General features: G+C 36.2%; 1 protein-coding gene across 3 annotated transcripts; it reads left to right on the forward strand.

Moving 5' to 3' along the window:
- The first annotated feature begins 433 nt into the window (after window positions 1-433).
- septin3 (septin 3) lies at window positions 434-15,011 on the forward strand. Of its 3 annotated transcripts, none has more exons than XM_063009706.1 (10): window positions 434-490; window positions 6,219-6,455; window positions 7,660-7,788; window positions 9,266-9,347; window positions 9,964-10,101; window positions 10,607-10,724; window positions 11,495-11,590; window positions 11,823-11,919; window positions 13,250-13,301; window positions 14,729-15,011. In XM_063009706.1, the coding sequence occupies exons 2-10, from the start codon at window positions 6,221-6,223 to the stop codon at window positions 14,859-14,861; spliced, it is 1,080 nt and encodes a 359-aa protein (XP_062865776.1). In that variant the 5' UTR covers window positions 434-490; window positions 6,219-6,220; the 3' UTR covers window positions 14,862-15,011. The 3 variants fall into 3 exon arrangements, with proteins under 3 accessions (XP_062865776.1, XP_062865777.1, XP_062865778.1); XM_063009707.1 differs by lacking the exon at window positions 434-490 and adding an exon at window positions 1,220-1,267; XM_063009708.1 differs by lacking the exon at window positions 434-490 and adding an exon at window positions 5,566-5,611.
- Window positions 15,012-20,215: the final 5,204 nt, after the last annotated feature.

Consider the following 20,215-nt stretch of genomic DNA (forward strand, 5'->3'; position numbering starts at 1 on the left):
TTAAATTCTAATTCAAGCCAAACAAGGACAAATGAGAATGACACAGTTTCAGGAAGACACAAATATTTACAGAAACCGAGAATGCATGGCATGGTGGGCAAGGCACATACTATTAGCATGAAGGAAGCCGATGACCAGAGAAATGCTGCAATGATTCAACAGGATTCCCATGGACTGCCCAAGACTAACTCCTCACACTATCTCTACACTCACCTTGACCTGCAAAGTCATACTATACCAGAACAGTCTATGGATGAGCAGATGCCCAAATCATCTTTTTATTTAAATCCTCAACAAATATGTGGTTCTTTAACTGGAGCTGACTACAGTTTATATAAAGAATGTAAACTGTCAATCAAAGAAGAGGAATATAAAGCCAGTTTAAAAGTTAAAAACATTTATTTTAATCAGTCATGTCAACAGGTGGACATACCATGGAAGTCACTAGTTCTTCAGAAGATAAGCAAACACAGGACAGTCCCACATCCCGGTATGTATGCAACTTTATTATTTCAAAGTTAAGGGGTAACATTCTAATTAGAGGTGGAATTTTAAAGTCAAAACACTTATTTGACAATGTATCTGGCATTTCTTTTCTCTTATTCTAACACAGTATATGCTTGCAAGAATGAAAATAAGAACCCAAGAGCTAGATGTTTTAACCAAATAAATGAGCAGCTGCAAATAAATGTGGTGACCAAATTATTAGAAACAAATGAAAGACACAAAAATATCTGCACCTCACAATGGAGAAAGTAGATAGACAAGGAATAGGGCGGAATTGAGAACTGGTTGTTACAATATGACAGGCAGCTCCAACAATCCTGACCTTGTTTTTAAAACTAAAAATCCAATCTTCCACACAGTTTAATAATGTTAAGCTTGACTAAATGTCATGGGTTCAGGTTGAATTTAACCTCTTTATGCAGCAGCTTGGGAATTCTGGTTAATTTCTAGCTACAGGATCCATCAAGCCTATATGACTGCTACTATATAATATACAGTATATAACCACTACTACATTGCATGCTAACACAGTATGCACTGATAAATACAACTATGTCTAAAACGAGACATGCTGCCTTATCAGGCTACACACAGACCTGTTTTCAAATGATAAAGCTATTTGTGTCTCTCACAAATATAGCATATAAGAAAATGAACAGCAGGCTGACATGAACTCGAGTAATTGGGAATTTAAAAGGTGGCACACATGCAAACCAGGTGGACCTGAGAAAGCAACATGGGACAAAGCTGTGAAATGGAAGTAGGTTGAGGCTGGAATGGTGTGAACACTTGGGGTTTTGTTTAATGTTTTATTAGGTCAGTGTGGACTGTTTGGCTGTTGTGCTGTAGGCATGTGTCACTGTTGATTTGATCAAGTAAGAAATACTATACATGATGCCTGACAACATATATACAGGACAGAAATTGTGAGCAGTAGAATGTATATTAAGTTTGTTGAGTTACATTGTGTGCACAATTAAAATATGACAAAATCTGAATAATACACAGTAGCAGTACTGTACTCTACATAAAAACACACACATCACATTTCAGTACAGTACGTGTGCTGTACCATACACCATAATAAATCTCCTTTTTATATAAAATGTATCTACCAGAAACAACAATAACTCTCATATTTCTCTATTATTTCCTTCTTTATTTCAATAGTGTTGTATTTTGTAGGTGTACAGTGTATCACAAAAGTAAGTACACCCCTCACATTTCTGCAGATATTTAAGTATATCTTTTCATGGGACAACACTGACAAAATGACACTTTGACACAATGAAAAGTAGTCTGTGTGCAGCTTATATAACAGTGTAAATTTATTCTTCCCTCAAAATAACTCAATATACAGCCATTAATGTCTAAACCACCGGCAACAAAAGTGAGTACACCCCTTAGTGAAAGTTCCTGAAGTGTCAATATTTTGTGTGGCCACCATTATTTCCCAGAACTGCCTTAACTCTCTTGGGCATGGAGTTTACCAGAGCTTCACAGGTTGCCACTGGAATGCTTTTCCACTCCTCCATGACGACATCACGGAGCTGGCGGATATTCGAGACTTCTAGCTCCTCCACCTTCCACTTGAGGATGCCCCAAAGATGTTCTATTGGGTTTAGGTCTGGAGACATGCTTGGCCAGTCCATCACCTTTACCCTCAGCCTCTTCAATAAAGCAGACAGAGGTCTTAGAGGTGTGTTTAAGGTCATTATCATGCTGGAACACTGCCCTGCGACCCAGTTTCCGGAGGGAGGGGATCATGCTCTGCTTCAGTATTTCACAGTACATATTGGAGTTCATGTGTCCCTCAATTAAATGTAACTCCCCAACACCTGCTGCACTCATGCAGCCCCAGACCATGGCATTCCCATCACCATGCTTGACTGTAGGCATGACACACTTATCTTTGTACTCCTCACCTGATTGCCGCCACACATGCTTGAGACCATCTGAACCAAACAAATTAATCTTGGTCTCATCAGACCATAGGACATGGTTCCAGTAATCCATGTCCTTTGTTGACATGTCTTCAGCAAACTGTTTGCGGGCTTTCTTGTGTAGAGACTTCAGAAGAGGCTTCCTTCTGGGGTGACAGCCATGCAGACCAATTTGATGTAGTGTGCAGCTTATGGTCTGAGCACTGACAGGCTGACCCCCCACCTTTTCAATCTCTGCAGCAATGCTGACAGCACTCCTGCGCCTATCTTTCAAAGACAGCAGTTGGATGTGACGCTGAGCACGTGCACTCAGCTTCTTTGGACGACCAAGGCGAGGTCTGTTCTGAGTGGACCCTGCTCTAAAACGCTGGATGATCTTGGCCACTGTGCTGCAGCTCAGTTTCAGGGTGTTGGCAATCTTCTTGTAGCCTTGGAAATCTTCATGTAGCGCAACAATTCGTCTTTTAAGATCCTCAGAGAGTTCTTTGCCATGAGGTGCCATGTTGGAACTTTCAGTGACCAGTATGAGAGAGTGTGAGAGCTGTACTACTAAATTGAACACACCTGCTCCCTATGCACACCTGAGACCTAGCAACACTAACAAATCACATGACATTTTGGAGGGAAAATGACACGCAGTGCTCAATTTGGACATTTAGGGGTGTAGTCTCTTAGGGGTGTACTCACTTTTGTTGCCGGTGGTTTAGACATTAATGGCTGTATATTGAGTTATTTTGAGGGAAGAATAAATTTACACTGTTATATAAGCTGCACACAGACTACTTTTCATTGTGTCAAAGTGTCATTTTGTCAGTGTTGTCCCATGAAAAGATATACTTAAATATCTGCAGAAATGTGAGGGGTGTACTCACTTTTGTGATACACTGTAATTGCACGAAAGAAAGAATACTTTACTGAGTCGAATTCTTTCTTCTCTCTCACTCACTGTCCCCTCTGTCTGATACACAGTGACAGCTACTGGCAGGAGTAATTATACAACAACAAACAGTAATAAATTCATTTTCTCACCACTGTGCTTCCTCTGCACCTTCTCTGGAGACGTTTTAATATTGAATTTACAAAATATAAAGAAAACACCGGAAAAACACCATCCGCTGAGCGAATGTTCGCTCACTGTCTATACATATATAAAGAGAGAGAGAGAGAGAGAGAGAGACGCTCGGAGTCAACTTGTTCGTGACGTCACGTGTTTCGCAAATTTCTGTTCGTAATCCAAAATTTGTTCGTACGTATAATTGAAAAAGATCGCTCGTAACCCGAAATGTTCGTGCGGTAAACCATTCGTAACTCAAGGTCTACTGTATAGTGTTTTGCTTTGTTCTAATTAATTTATAGTTGTAAATGTTTTACAACCTATTGGATAAAATATATGCTTATATTTAAAATACAATTTGTTTTTTAACACACTACATTTGAATTTAGCTTAACTTACCTTAAAATCGTTATTGGAATAAAAAGTATTTCCACGAGGGGAAAAAAAGCACGAACGTCCATCACAAATCTGAGCATGCGCGCTGCATCACCCCCTGTGGTCTCCCTAGTAACGGAAAGGAGGAGCAAGGAGGGAGTAACGGAGCACGGAGAAAGGAGCAATAATAAGACTAGATCCCCAAACATCAGGCTTTTCCGTGTAGATTGCTTATTGTGGAGGATTGGTGCATTTTTAGCCTGAAAAGATTAACATTTTTGTGGAGAAGCTGTGGAGAATCTGAATAGGTAAGTGGGCGGTGTAAACAGCGCGAGCTGTGGTTAGAACATAAGAAAGGCGATGGTGTGGATGTACACTGATTAACACAATGTACCTCTGCTGTAACTGCACTGCTATTCATACACACATCCTATTTTATATCTGTTTAAACGAAAATGCCATGCAGCATTACCACCTTCTACTAGTATGATTAGATCACCTGTTCAGTGATGCAAAAATATTATTTGTTTATATTATAGTAATATATAATAATATATAATCAATATATAATTATTATAATATTGATAATATTAGAATAATACTTAGTTTAGTAATGGAAAATATTAAAACACTATATAAATTCGATCTAAGGTGGCCTGTATAAAAAAAAGGTCTCTGCTTGGTCTCTAATGTGCTTAATTTAGAAAGGGTGAATTTAGGGCATGAGTCTACTGGGATACAAAGACAGTTTAATTAGATTAGATTAGATTAGATTCAACTTTATTGTCATTGTGCAGAGTAAGCAAGTACAGAGCCAACGAAATGCAGTAGCATCTAACCAGAAGTGCAAGATAGAGATTATATACATATAATACAGTTAAAGTGCAGAAGTGACCAGATAAGTGAAATGAGGAGACATATAAGAATATTAAGAATATTAAACAGATAACGTTGATATTAAACAGATAATGATGATTGTACAATATGTATTTACAGAGTAATGAAGATGACTAAAGTGGCTACATGAATGGGTAATGAATGAGAATAAATACAGTGAAGTATATAAGTATAGCAGATATATACAGTATATACATTATTGTTGTGCTGGTGTAAACAGTGCAGTATTTAAACTGAATGTGTTCATTAAAAACCTAAACATATTTAAAGTGAATTTGTTTTTGTCTACTGAAGAATTTACATACACCGCACAATGTGCATCCCTGTGGATTTATATTATTTGTGTTTAAAATAGTCTTCCACATGTATGCTACTTCACATCTTAACAGAGTATTGTTACTGACCATGTGCATCCCTTTAAGGCCCAGAGATACCCATTTTAGAGTGGACCTCCAGCATGACAATATGCCATGCCACAAAATTCAAAAAAGTATCCATTTATTAAGTAACAAAGAGGTCAATCAAGTATTAGGGGTTTGCCAGTCTCCGCCTCCAAAAGGAGGTCCTACTCTTGGCAAGCAATACATTCCATGTGTAAAGGGAGTGCTTGGCACTACACCACCAGTTTCCTCTCATTCTCCCAAGATAGCTAGACTTTCTGTTTTTGCCTTGAGCATACAGACTCAATCTGTGCTCTTCATCGGCTTAATTAACCTTTTAACTGCATTATCAGATATGTTTGTAAAACGTAACATTTTTTTGGCCGGTGGTCCTTTAATTAAGAATGCTGACGCTGTAACTAAGGGCTCCAACAACTCTTGGCATAGGAATACAGGTAAATATTTAAGCAAGAACATTAAACTATGTTTAGAATTAATAATTCACAAAGTAACATCGTAATACAGCTTAGATTTTTTTATTGCTTGTGTCAATTTCTTGAATTATTAATGCCTTGTGAAAGACTGTGCGGTAACCGCTTACATTTTTGCATATGGCACTAGTGTTTACTAATTGACCTTGGTACTTTTATAAGATATTTTAATTACATTGTACACTAAACCGGTCTTGATAAGAAACACTTGGCCTCTGGTGTCTATATTGTTTTCCACAGAGTGTGGCGATAGATTTTCCTTTTAGCCAAAAAGAAAAAATACCTTGACTCCATTTGTTTTATTAGTTATTCTAGGTCTTCAAATAACCAACCATTAATTGATTAAACAATCAGGTGAAGCTCCTTCTTGGCTGAAATAAAAACACACAGCTCAAGGCTCTTTGTGATGAGTGCCCTGGCCTATATCCTAAAGAGGGCACAGCTATTTATACTGTTGCAGCAGTTTTACCAGGGACTCTTTGAAAACCTATTACAATTTTTCTGATGTATTATAATTCTTATAATGTATATAATTGTTTAATCTGTTTTTCTTCTGATTTGTCTTGCACAGACATGTCAGATATTGTGCCTCCAGAGGTAAGACCCAAACCTGCTGTCCCTGCTAAACCCTCTCATGTGGTCCCACCTGCCAACATCCCCCAGGTGCCCCTCCAGGGATCAGGGACTGGGGCTCAAAACTCAGGAGGAGGTTCTACATTGCTTGGATATGTTGGAATAGACACGATTATTGAACAGATGAGGAAGAAGACAATGAAGACTGGTTTTGATTTCAACATCATGGTTGTAGGTTAGTAAAAACTTGCTAATTAAATCTGAGGGTGTTTTTACACTGTATATATTACTGATTTAGGATCCATATGGTAAAAAGCCAACACCTCTATTGAGCTCAGTCATGACTTTGACTAAACTTCTCTAACTTCTCTATCTGCTTCAGGTCATAAACAGATGACCTTATAAGAATTTTCTAATAAAAAAAATCATTCTTCACTTAATAATAACAAGTCCTCCATGTCCTAACACAGCAAGGCGCCTTGTATTTATATCATATTTGCTTGTCAGCAGTCATATAGAGATTGTTGTTATACATAGAGTATCAATTTTAATTGTTAACAATTAGTGCATAATTAGTGTATTATTGTTAGTGGTTTCCTCTTTATTGTCACTGCTACTCACCTATGAATCAAATTTTTGCTAAGTCCCCTTTGTATTGTTGAGGCATGATCACTGAGGCTAGAGCTGTCTGCTATTGTGTAATTTTTTTTTGTGGAAAGGGGTGGTGATGTAGTTTTAATTACTATATTTGACCAGCCATCACTAGCTGACCAGCCATTTCTGGAAAAATTCTGTTCCAGGTTTTCTGTTTTATGAAAATGGCTCTTGTTTTGGTACAGTTATAGACATGCTTTTCAGACTGGTATGTTTTAACATCTATTTTCCAAATTGTTTAAAATGTTCTTGGATCATGGTATAGTATGTCTGTAGAAAACTGTAGGCAACTGAAGGTTTCGTTCAAGATAAATTGAATTTATTTTTAATTTTAAATCAAGCTTGGCTGTGTAAAATTAGCCAGATTGGCCTACCACATGAATTTGTGAACCGGTCTGATTGACTAAGCATTAAATAAGGTGATTATTTATTCCAAGGGTAACATGCATGTGAGTTTTATGTTTTTTCTGTGTATGCATGGGTTTCCTCTATGTGCAGTTTCCCTCCACCTTCCAAGTACATGCAGATGGTTGATCAGTTGCTCTAAATTAACCCTGTGTGTGAATGAGTGAATAATGAGCTGTGTGGAGCCTTAATATACCTCAGACTCACCTCATCCCGAGTCAGTGGTTACTGAAACAAAATTAATGAATTAATGAATATATATATAAAAAAAAACTCATCATCATAACAAATAACAAATTTGCTAAAATAATTGTAATTGGTCAACTATGTAATAATTGACTGGGGAATCATTTCATCATGCTCTCTCTCTCCCTTTCTAGGTCACAGTGGTTTGGGCAAGTCGACTATGGTGAATACTCTTTTTAAGTCTCAGGCGAGCAGAAGAAGCTCAGGCTGGAGTCGTGATGAGAAGATCCCCAAAACTGTGGAGATCAAATCTGTATCGCATGGTAAAAAAGGAAGAACTTATTTATCAAATAATAGTTTACAAAAACATTTGTAAGATATTGTTAAATGCCCAGTTAGCCAGTGTTTGAAAGATAATGCTATATAATGCCTTATTAGTGTTCAAAAAACATCATGTCATTAACATTATGGAGACTCCTCAAAAGTGTAGACAAGCTCGCTGTTAGCCTGAAATGCTTTCTGCCCTGGGCACTGTCTGATATTAAATGAGTGCCCTTTGAGTGCCAACATTTGTGCACAGCTGTTAAAGAGTAGGCTATGGCATTTGGATTATTTACTGAATTTGTGTAGTTTACTGTGTAGGGTTCATATTACATATTTGTTACACACCCAGGCAGAAATAGTACTCTTGTGCCAGATTCTTTACTTGTGGCAAAACCCCCTTGTATTTTTAGTTTTTTTTTTTGTGTTCGTTCAGATTTCAGCTATGAGTGTTCAGGGTTGTGCTTGTGGCTTATGAAAAGCTTTTTGTGTTGATGCTGTCACTGGTTTGCATTTAGCCATTAATATGTTGGAAATTTAAAGCTGCCCAAAGAACTGGAAAGGGCATGAGGATCTCGAGGATGTGACAAAAATACTGTTCAACCTTGGACAAAAGGCTATATTGTGGTAAATTATAATGATATATGAATAAAAGCAATTCAAGCACTATGGATAGAAGATTTCAAGTCATATAGCCAAGCCTCACTGAGATTATTATTATATTATATATTATATTATTATTATTATTATATTGTTATTGTTATTATTATTATAATTATTAGGATTATAATATTCAAAAGTAATATGTATTTCAGTACATCTAGTAATTTGACAGCATCATAGATGTTAGATTATGTGGCCTGTTATTTCATACACACATTTAAAATATATTTTCTATTCAAATGTGAGTTTAAAATCAGTTAAGCTTATAAATGTAATTATAAAAAACCCAAGGGTTAAAAACTGTGTGCATTTTACTTATTATTTTATTTATTTTATTTAGTTTATTTTTAATATTCCTAGACACATGGCGAACATCACAAACTCCTCACAAACAGAAACTAAAGGAATTGTGTGAGCCAAGGCCTTCAGGACCCATGTTGCATATTGTTTTCCCCCACCATTAAGTGTGAAGAATAAGAAATAGGAGCCAATTGTTCAATAGTATTAACTATGGGAACTTTTTGTAACCTTATTTTTTATCAAGACTGGGGAAGAATAAATATTAGCTTAATCCATATCTCTGGAATCCAAAGCACTTAAAGACTCGTGGACACACTGAAAATATTTTACTTAATTGAATTATGATAATCAGCTACATATGAATTGTCTGAAGGGATTCAGAAATTAGGTGGGTAGGAATTAGGAACACACTTCTGCACATTTTAATGTATACTTACTGTTTACTGCTGATATTTAAGTTTGTTCTCTTTAGAGGAGGTGTTAAATTTTCACTTTAAATCCTTGTTTATATTGTAGTGATAGAGGAATCTGGAGTAAAAATGAAACTGACAGTGATTGACACTCCAGGATTTGGAGACCAGATCAACAATGAAAACTGGTAATATGGCTTATTTGGGTTGTGGGATGTAAAGTGGGACAATATAACACTAACATGTGGATATTGTAATTCTGTCAGTAACAGTTGCAAGTATTTGGACAGTAATATCTATAAATTTGTTTTAATTTGTTTTAATTGATGTAGTCATGACTTCTTTTGTGTTTGCTGATTCTCGCAGATATTTAAAGTGTTGTGAAAATGTATTTAATGATGTATGATGTATTCACATCTGTTTGGCTTAAATTAAAGTAAAAATATAGTTTTAAAGTGGCCTAGTGATCCTGACTTAACCCCAAAACGGATACTGTGTCGACCTTTAAGGCAGAGTAAAGAAGAGTAGGCTTAAATTTATCTACAGCAATCTGAAAGTGGTTCTATGAGTCATTAAGAGATTAAGTATGGTTTTATATAGATCATATGAATGTTAAGTATTTTAAATGAACTAATACTTTACGAACAAGTTGTATACACAACTTTTTGTGTATTATTATGTTTACTAATCTAAAACTGTGATGAACCTGCAATAACAAAAGAAACCAGATATGGCCAATTACTTAGTGTTTCGCAATTTGTCAAATTCTGTCATTTACAAATGTTATTCTCTTGCATTTTGCAGCTGGGAGCCCATCTCTAAGTATATCAATGAACAATATGAGAAGTTTCTAAAGGAAGAAGTTAACATTGCACGTAAAAAACGCATCCCAGACACCAGAGTGCACTGCTGCTTGTATTTCATATCTCCAACTGGACACACGTGAGTACTAATGAGTAATAATTTATATAAGGCCAATAATAAGCTGATTGTTATGAAAATGCATATAGTTTTTAGGTTTCTGTGTAATATGTGTCATGAATAATCTTGTATTAAAAGTCATTTCTCATGTGGACATAAGTTAGCAAATATTTCTAAATATTGCTTTCAGAAAAGTGGGCGTTCAATAGTCTGTATTTCTTAAAGTTGCAAATCCTAGCTACGTTTTTATTTTATTTTTTTATTTAATGTATTTGTAAGCTCTGATTAGGATGACTGATCCAGGCCCCTAAAGAGCAGTTTAAGTCAGTATTTGAAACACAATTAATGTGACTTGTCTAAATCCTTGCCTTGTTGAGACTATATTTTAGTTTCAGACTGACCATGGTCAACAAAATAAGCTTTACATTACTGTAATCAATTAAACCCCTATATATACCCTTCTCACTTTTGTTTTTGTTTTTTATTATTCTCTTTTTATCTTTTTTCATCTTTCACTTGGTCTCAGATTGCGACAGCTGGATATTGAGTTTATGAAGCACTTAAGTCGATCAGTAAACATCATTCCCGTTATCGCCAAGGCAGATACACTTACTCCTGATGAAAGGATCGAGTTCAAGCAGAGGGTAAGAGCAATTAATGGGTAGAATATATTTGTTATGTGTGTATGAACGGGTTAAAATGAATGGTGTACTACATAAACAGAAGGGCAGAAAGATGGGTTGGTGGGTTGAGTCCTGACCCAAATGAACACCTTAGGGTACCTTTATATAATTTTTGTTATAACTTCATATCAAAATAATTCAGAGGTTGAGCCGGGCCTTCTCATCCCACAATATTGCCTGACCTCACAAATGCTCTTTTAACTCTATGGAGTGACTATTTGGGATTTGTTATGAAAGTTTGTATGTAGGCTGTGGTCCTTTTTTTATGCCTTGCCAAAATTTGAACACATAGATCTATAGATGGTTTCTTGGACTTATATCCAGGTGTATGCCTTTCCAAACTATGTCCAATCAATTCAAATTGCAACACTCCAATTGAGTTCTCAACTCACCCTAAAGATAATATTATAATTATTATATATAATATATTTTCATTATATTTATTATATATACATTAATTATTATAATTATAAAAGGCAAACAAAATGCACCCAACCACATTTTGGAGTGCCACAGCTAAGGCTCTGCATTCTTCTGTGAATAACAGATTTTAATTTATTCTTATTAATTAAAAATGATCTGTAATAAATGTAAAATGCTTTCACTTCATGAAATGAGTAATTAATGGCAAAAAGTGGCAATATATCTATTCAAAATCAAATCCATAACACAATGAAGTGTGTAGAATGTCAAGGTCAATCCACTGAATATATTTTCATTTTGTTGTCCAGGTGAGGAAGGAGCTGGAGGTATGTGGGATTGAGTTTTATCCACAGAAGGAGTTTGATGAGGACCAGGAGGACAAGATTGATAATGATAAGATAAGGGTAAACAATTTAGTCATTAATGGATCTTGGTTCACCTTCAGTATTGCTCTCCAATTATAAACTGCCCTTTATGGTACTCTGTTAAACAAAGCTCTTTAGCTCTTTTTGCTCTTTATTTATTTTTCATAGTTGTCTCTGTGTCTCTGTATTATACACACTGTCTTGTCTAATATATCAATCCATATATCACAGATGACTTAGATTAAATGCCATAATAAATGTGTGTGTACAGGAGGCCATGCCCTTTGCTGTAGTGGGAAGTGATAAAGAGTACCAAGTCAATGGCAAACGAACTCTAGGAAGAAAGACTGCCTGGGGAATAGTGGAAGGTATGAGTGTCATTCCCTGAGCCTCTGCCTAATTTCAGCGCTGACCCAGTTATATAAAAGCTGGCCGAGTTCTTATATAAAATATTAGTCAGATAAAAAATAAAAAGGTTTGTTTACTGAAAAGAACCTTATTCCACTGTTAAGTATGATAGATGATTTGTGTTGTTTTGGGTCATTCACTCTCTGGAAGCTTTGTTAGGATACACGGCACCATGAGGTATGGAAATCCTGCTGATTCTGCCAAGAACTTTGAATTGTGTTGTTTGGATCTTCCAGCAGGACCCAAAACACACATTTAAGTTCGCACAAACATTGTTTAGATAGCACAGTCCCTACGTCCACAAGACATCTTGGAGAATCTAAGAGAATATTGTATGTGATATGTATGTGATATCGATATGTATGAGTACTGTATTATTGGAGAACTCTTTAAAGGAGAAGACTAAATTCTGGTGTATGAATAATTTTAACACATTTTTTTAAAAACAAGAACAAAGAATACGGTTTCCCCTTCCTATTCTCATGTGAGATTAAGCTGATTTACCACAAATACTTTCATAACCTTTTTTCATCTCTCACCCATCTCTACCAAGGGTGCCAACAATTTGTAAATTAAAAGCTTCATTTCTATGCTTACAAAAGCTTTAATAAATATTCCTATTTTCTCAAATATAAGGGCAGCAATGTCCTGTCCAAAGACAACTATTTGCCCACAACACAATGAGAGATGGTTGTGTTTGTTCATGTCATGTACTGTGGCTTATGATGCATTAGTGCGTGTAAATTGGTCAGCTCATGCTACAAGCAAGGCAGTTCCACTTCACTGAGCTTATCACACAAGCAGTGAGTGAGACGGTCTGTGTGAGAGAGAGATAGAAGGGTTATTACCTCTCCCAACACTTGGCATTTCACTGCTGAGAGACATTTTGAGGGCAGCTTTGATGTATGCCATCAAGCCCATTGACTTCCTACTTGTGTATGAATATTACCATACATGCCTGGTAAATACATAAAAGGAAGCTTGCATATATACTGTAAAGTGATACTTAACTAAAACAATAGTCTTTGAGAGGTTTCAGACCTACTGCAGCCCAGACTAGGATGAAGTAAGTGGCTACAGAAAATGAATAAAACCCATGTTGTACACACAGGATGTAGACCAACACAATGTACCTGATGCTGACATAGACTGGTGTGTCCTTAGAGCTCTAATTTGGGGAGATTAAGGTTTATAATTTGGTGTTTGTGTGTAAGTCAGGTATTTGTAATTTTAATTTTAAAGATTTTAAATAATAAACAGTTTGTACTTGTGTATGTTTCTTTCCTTCAGTTGAGAACCCAAATCACTGCGAATTCTCCCTACTACGAGATTTCCTGATCAGGTACTATATTAAACATGAAACACCAACATTTTCCAGAAATACAACAAACCATGTTATCACCTGCTTTTAACCTTACAATGTGTATTACTTATTAGCAAATGTAGGAAAAATGTTTTTTTTTATTTAACTTTTATAAGCATATTGACATATAAAAAACAAGCCTTTTGTATTTTAAGTAATAGTGAATAACTAATTTACTGGTTAACTGACAAATTGTGGAAACAAACTGTGCCTTACACTATGAAAAGGTCCTGGAAAGGTTTCAGTTGGCCAGGTGTGTATCGTTTATTAATATGACAGCTGTGAAATAGATTTGGTTAAAGTTTGTTTGTTTATTAGGATTTTAACATCATGTTTTACACTTTGGTTACATTCATGACAGGAACGGTAGTTACTCATTACACAAGGTTCATCAGTTCACAAGGTTATATCCAACACAGTTGTGGAAAATTTTGTATCTCCAATTCACCTCACTTGCACGTCTTTAGACTGTGGGAGGAAACCGGAGCACCTGGAGTAAACTCACACAGACACGGGGAGAACATGCAAACTCCACACAGAAAGGACCCGAAAGGACAGTGCTACCCACGATTTGGTTAAAGGTTTATTAACAGTAAAAAACTAAACTAATGCACATGACCAAGCATGTAACGATTAAGTCTAATTATCAGTATATAAAAACGTATATAAAAATAAAAAATTGATTAAAAAAAACAACATTTAATATACATTCACATTTAGCTTATTGATCTGCCAAACTAAAATAAGCAGCTAAACAGAAACAGATGCAATAAAACAAATGAAACAACATTATTCATGTATCTGGAGAGTAAAACACCCATTTTATTAATAGACACTAAATATCACACCTGAACTCAATAATGATTTATATACAATAATGTATAAAATATACAGTATGTTTATTATTATTTAGTAAAATGCCTGATTTGGTTGTCTTTACATTTACATTTACATTTTCAGCATTTAGCAGATACTTTTATCCAAAGTGACTTACAGTACTGTGACAGTATATTATCTAAGCAATTGAGGGTTAAGGGCCTTGCTCAAGGGCCCAACAGTGGCAACCTGGCAGTGGTGGGGCTTGAACCAGTGACTTTTGGATTACTAGTCCAGTACCTTAACCACTAGGCTACAACTGCCTACCTAGGCTACAACTGCCTACTTTTTGTTAGACTAATGTTTATGTTACCTACCGATGCTAATTATGCAGACAGCTTGTGCACAGCATTGTAAAGCCATAAATCCATAATTATAAATAAACCATAACTTTAAACAGTATGCTTACTGTTTTCATACTGTTTTAATTATGAGCAACACTATCATGGCTTTTGAAGGCATTTCAAGATATTCATTATTTACTATAAAAAAAGTTATTCATATCTCTTTTATATTAATATCTGTTTTAGGTCTCACCTACAGGACCTGAAGGAAGTCACCCACAACATCCACTATGAGACATACAGGGCCAAGAGGCTTAATGACAATGGAGGGCTCCACCCTATCTCCAACAGCAGTGGCACACAGGAAAGCAACCTGTAAGACAGAATGATAGATGGATAAACAGAGAAAGACAGAGTATGGAAGGGTAGAAGTAGAACAAAAGATGATAACCAATGATATTTTTGTGAATGAATATATTCATATTCTGAACATTTCATGGATGTGGAATTTGTCTTAAACCTCCTGAGCATGTCCATTCTTGTATAATTTATTTCACAAGGAACATGCAGCTTATTACCCTAGGTTAGACACAGATCAAGTCATTCCTGACGTTTGGGTAGGCTATGGTGTAACCCCTTAAAGACAGCAGCTACTGTTATTGTGTAATTTAACGTGCCAGTATGTGGATGAATGAATACACCGCCAGTCATTTGCACACATTATACAGGGGTTTGTTACCTTTATGTCCTTTGGTAAAAACTGTTTATTCTTTACCTGCTTAAGATGTACATGTTTACAAGCATTACTGATTGCATTATGATCACACTTTAATTTTCAGGTGCAAAAACATCTTAGCACTGTTTTATTTTAACTGGATTCACTACTAATTACTCATAGGATTACTGGTTACCGGTTCACAAATCTTTCAGACCAAGTTCCACCCCTTATCATTTCAGACCCTCCACATACCGCCTGCAAGTCGTCTTATATAAAGAAGTGCAATGAGTGCATACTATACATTTTAGTAAAAGGGGTGAGTCGGCCGCTCAGGTGGCGCAGCGGTAAAAACACACGCTGGAACCAGAGCTGGGATCTCGAATACATTGTATCGAATCCCAGCTCTGCCTACCAGCTAAGGCCACATGAACAACGATTAGCCTGTTGTTCAGATTTGGGCATGACTGGTGCAATTACGACCTCTGCTGGCTGATTGATGGCGCCTGCACAGAGATGAGAAAAGAGTGCTCTCAGGGTGTGTCCTCTCCGTACACAACGCTGAGCTGCACTGCACTCGTCAAAGTGCAGGTGATAAAATGCATACGGCATGCTGCCCACGTGTCGGAGGGGGCGTGGGTTAGCTTCGTTCTCCTCAATCAGAGCAGGGATCGGCATTGGTGGAGAAGAAGCATGATGCAATCGGGCAATTGGACGCGCTAAAAGGGAGAAAAAGGGGAGAAAATGCATAAAGAAAATATATATTAAAAAAAAGAAGTGAGTCGACTTTAGATTATTTTTCTAATCTAGTTTAGGTCATTTCTGAACTTTGCACTCAACTGCATTATACCATCATGTTATATTTTTTTACTGTAATGTCTGTGCTAAAATTAACATTAGATGTTGCAGGGCTAGCCATCCACCTCATTTAAGAGGTTTGATTCATCAGAACTGGTATCATTCTTTTGGAATGTGTTTTTTTTTAAGTCATGACATAATATTAGATTTTTATGATTGTCTTTATTTTATCTATTTATTTATTTTTTATTTGGCAAAACCCAAAGGATGCAGCAAATTGTATTTTACATATGTATTTTAACCATGATGAAACTTCAACAGCATAAACAGCCCCTTCCGACCATGCCACAAACTCTTAATTAGGTTAAGGTATGGGTTTCAAAACTCGTTGTAAACTATTTTTAAATATAGTTTTGTGTGCCTTTGTTTAATGTATTGCTTTGCAAAGCCATGCAGGATGACCTGCTACCCTAATATTCTACTGTAAATTTCTTGAATTCATTGTACAAAACAATAATATTACTGCCACCATATTTTAGTTAGAATAAGATTTTATTAAGATTGTTAGTTTTAGCACCCTATTTTCCTTCAAAATAGTTTTCCAGCAGTAGTGTTGGAAAATAGTGCACATTTTTGCCCAGAAATAATTAGCAACATGTTCTTCATGTTCAGCTTTGTTGTTACCTTGAGTTATTTTCGATTTTAACAATGCACAGTATGCTCTTGGTGTGGATACCCACTCCAGGGGAGAGTGGTAACAGTGCTGAATTTGTAGACAAATTTGTCTTACTATGTATTAATGAATATGAACATATGTAATGATTTAGTGTCATTTACAGCTTCATATGTTCTTGTTTTTTTTTTTAGGATTTACATTACTTTACTGCACAATATGTTTTGAGACAGGGCCCTCCAGTCCTATCTCATTAAACACTTGACTTTTGGAAAGATCATTAAGCAAGAGGTTCACACAACGCTTTCAACCCATATTTTTACAAATTAGATGAAACACAAACATAATGTTATCATTTATGCGGAAATCCTAGTCGTTATAAAGGGTTCCCATAATTGTTTATGAAAATGTACTACGTATTATTGTTTCTTATGCTAACAATACATGATACTTGCCAGTTTTGGGCAATTGTTGCATATTCAGGGGGCACAATTACTGCCATTTTACAGAAACAAACGTAACCACCAAAACTATTTTGAATACCAATTAAGGATTTGTAATAGAGAAGCACACCCACACATCTCAACACCATGTTTTGTGAGGTCTTTAAAGGTCTTTTAATCCCAGTACATTTTGTATATGTGTTTGCAGTCCTCTGTGTATACAGAAACACATGAGTATGAGAGAGAATGTGCCTTTGAAATCTGTCAATCCAGTGTTCCTCAGTTTACCCAAACTAAAGTTGTTTAATATTTTTTTTTACATCATGTGCCAATCAGTGTGCATATTCATAGTTGTCACAAAGGTGTCACTAAATATCCCTGTTCACATCGGTGTTAAATGTATGATATTGCAGTGCAAGCACAGTTTCATTCATAACCCTTTTAGATACAGCATTTTATCACTGACCTTACACAGTACTGCTAGCTGTATCTCACCCTAAATCAATTTACTTAAATCTATTTTACTTCATTAATACTTTTGTGTAGTGTTAAAATCCTTGTATAGTATTCTGGCAGTGTTATGGTTTCCTGTATTATTTATGACATTTTTGTTTAATAAATGTTTTCCATCAATTTCCTGACTTTTTCTGATTTCTCAAAAATTAAAATATGTATCTTTATCTAGATTAGGTTGTTTTTCCAATGGCTGTCCAGTCCTTTCACACCCATGAAGGAACAGTGTTGGCTGCAGGATTTAGATTTTGCTAAACATGCATTGAATAAAACAATTAAAAGATGTTTGGGAAAGGTAGGGAGCAGAATCTACAGGCTGTTTTACACTGCAAATGATCAGGGCTGCACTGTAAAGATGTGGGCGAACAAACATGGGGACAGTGCATACAATAACTCACCATTAAGGATTTAGTTAAGATATCTAACAACTAGTATTTATTAGGCTGAACCTTAGGTGACGGGTTGTGCCTCAATTCGCAAACAACACAGTGTTCTCCACATAGTAACCTCACCATTGGTCGAAATATCATTTAGCACACTCTTTAATACAAGGGATCTTCAAAAAGTTTTTGCACTTTTAAATTTACGTTGGAAACGGTGAGGGTGAGAGGAGCAGTAATTGGTCGAGTCTGAGAGAGTGAAAGAGAGCCAAACTCCAGCGTATAATCAGGACAGCGGAGAGGATCATTGGATGTAGTCTGCCAACGCTTCAGGACATCTACAACAGCAGAGTGCTGAAGCGTGCCGGCAAAATTACAGCAGACCCCTCTCATCCTGGACATCACCTTTTTCAAACACTTCCATCTGGCAGAAGACTCAGGACAATAAAAACAAACACATCCAGACACGCTAACAGCTTTTTCCCCAGAGCTGTAACACTTTTTAACCAAAGTTGTTCTCTTGGGCAAATGTTGGTAAATACTGGTTAACAGTCCGTGTGCTGTCGGGTCTGTTAAATATGTTCTATGTTACATGTCATACATGTGTAATTGTCTGTACTATTATGTGTATTGTTTGTACTACTATGTGGACTGTTGTGTGTATCATTGAGTGTATCACCAAAGCAAATTCCTCGTATGTGTAACATACCTGGTGAAATAAAGTGATTCTGATTCTGAGAGCTTATAGTCCGGATTTAGCGCCATCTCATTTCCACCTTTTTGGACGCTCAAAGAAGCTTTAAGGGGAAGAAGATTTTCAGGTGATGATGATGTGAAAGCAGCGGTGCATCAGTGGCTGCGCGCTCAACCAAAAAAAAATTGCTTATGGCATTAAAATGGTACAAAAGTGATGTAATTTGTTTTTAAAATTCTTAATAAATAGAGGTAAAAAGGGCAAAAACTTTTTGAAGAACCCTCGTATATAGGATCCTACTTGGAACACAACAGCTGTGCTCTGCTCAGTGTGCATGAGTGTGATATGGATTTCTTTTGGGGTGCTGCAGCTCAGACATTCCACATGCATGTTTTACATTCAGCTACCCAAACTTCTTACTGCACCCAGAGGCAAAGTTTAATCAGGTTCATACTGCTGTGCAACCCACAAGATGATTTGCTTTGTCACAATGCACCAGAGGTAACCCACAGATTTTTATTAGTTTGTATCATGTATTAGTATCATGTTATTCCTGTAATAAAACAACAGTGCAGCTACAGTACTACCAATAGAAAATGCTCATACATATAATGTCCATTTACAGCAGTTAGCAGACGCCTTTATCCAAAGCAACTTACAACTAAGACTATACACACTGTAAACAAATTGAGGGTTAGGGCCTTGCTCAAGGTCCCAACAGTGACCCAACGTTGGCAGACATGGGGCATTAACCAGTGACCTTCTGATTACTAGTACTGTAACAACCACTGAGCTACCGTTGCCCCAGTACATCAGTAAAACAGGCAACTTTTGGAAGTGAAAAAAGAAATTTAGGTCACATAAAGTTATTGACACATTTGCTTTTTAGGATATTGAACTTCATATTTTTTACTTTACTGAAATCTTTTATTTTTAACCACTGGTTTTTAAGTAAGCTTTATAAAAATTGATTTTGCCAGCAGGGGGAGACGTACAACAATAAACCAAACTATAAACAAAGTTATGACGTCACACTGGGGCGGGACTAAAGCAAAGCGGGAACAGAGAACCACGTGCTATATTTACCGGTGAGGCTCGCGCATTGTTCATGTTTGTCCAGTTGTACGATTATAGTGAACAATTCATATAAACTTACACTCCTTTATTAAAATATTATTTAATAAACACATTTAACATCAGATAACGTTGTTTAAACATGCCAAAAACTAAAAAGAGCCACTTACTATGGAAGCAGAAAAGTGTCAAAAACTGTTTAAACATGTGAAATTATACAAATATACAATTTAAGTAGATTAGGTAGATTCAGTAGATTTTTTATTTACTTCAGTAACAGCTTCATACCAATCATGGCTGTGATTGTTCTGGGGACCTTCAGTGTACAATTTACATTTACATTTCAGCATTTAGAAGACACTTTTATCCAAAGCAACTTACAGTATACAGGCTAAGCAATTGAGGGTTAAGGGCCTTTCTCAAGGGCCCAACGGAGGCAACCT

Source organism: Trichomycterus rosablanca, chromosome 15 (genome assembly GCF_030014385.1).
Source record: "Trichomycterus rosablanca isolate fTriRos1 chromosome 15, fTriRos1.hap1, whole genome shotgun sequence".
NCBI lineage: Eukaryota > Metazoa > Chordata > Actinopteri > Siluriformes > Trichomycteridae > Trichomycterus > Trichomycterus rosablanca.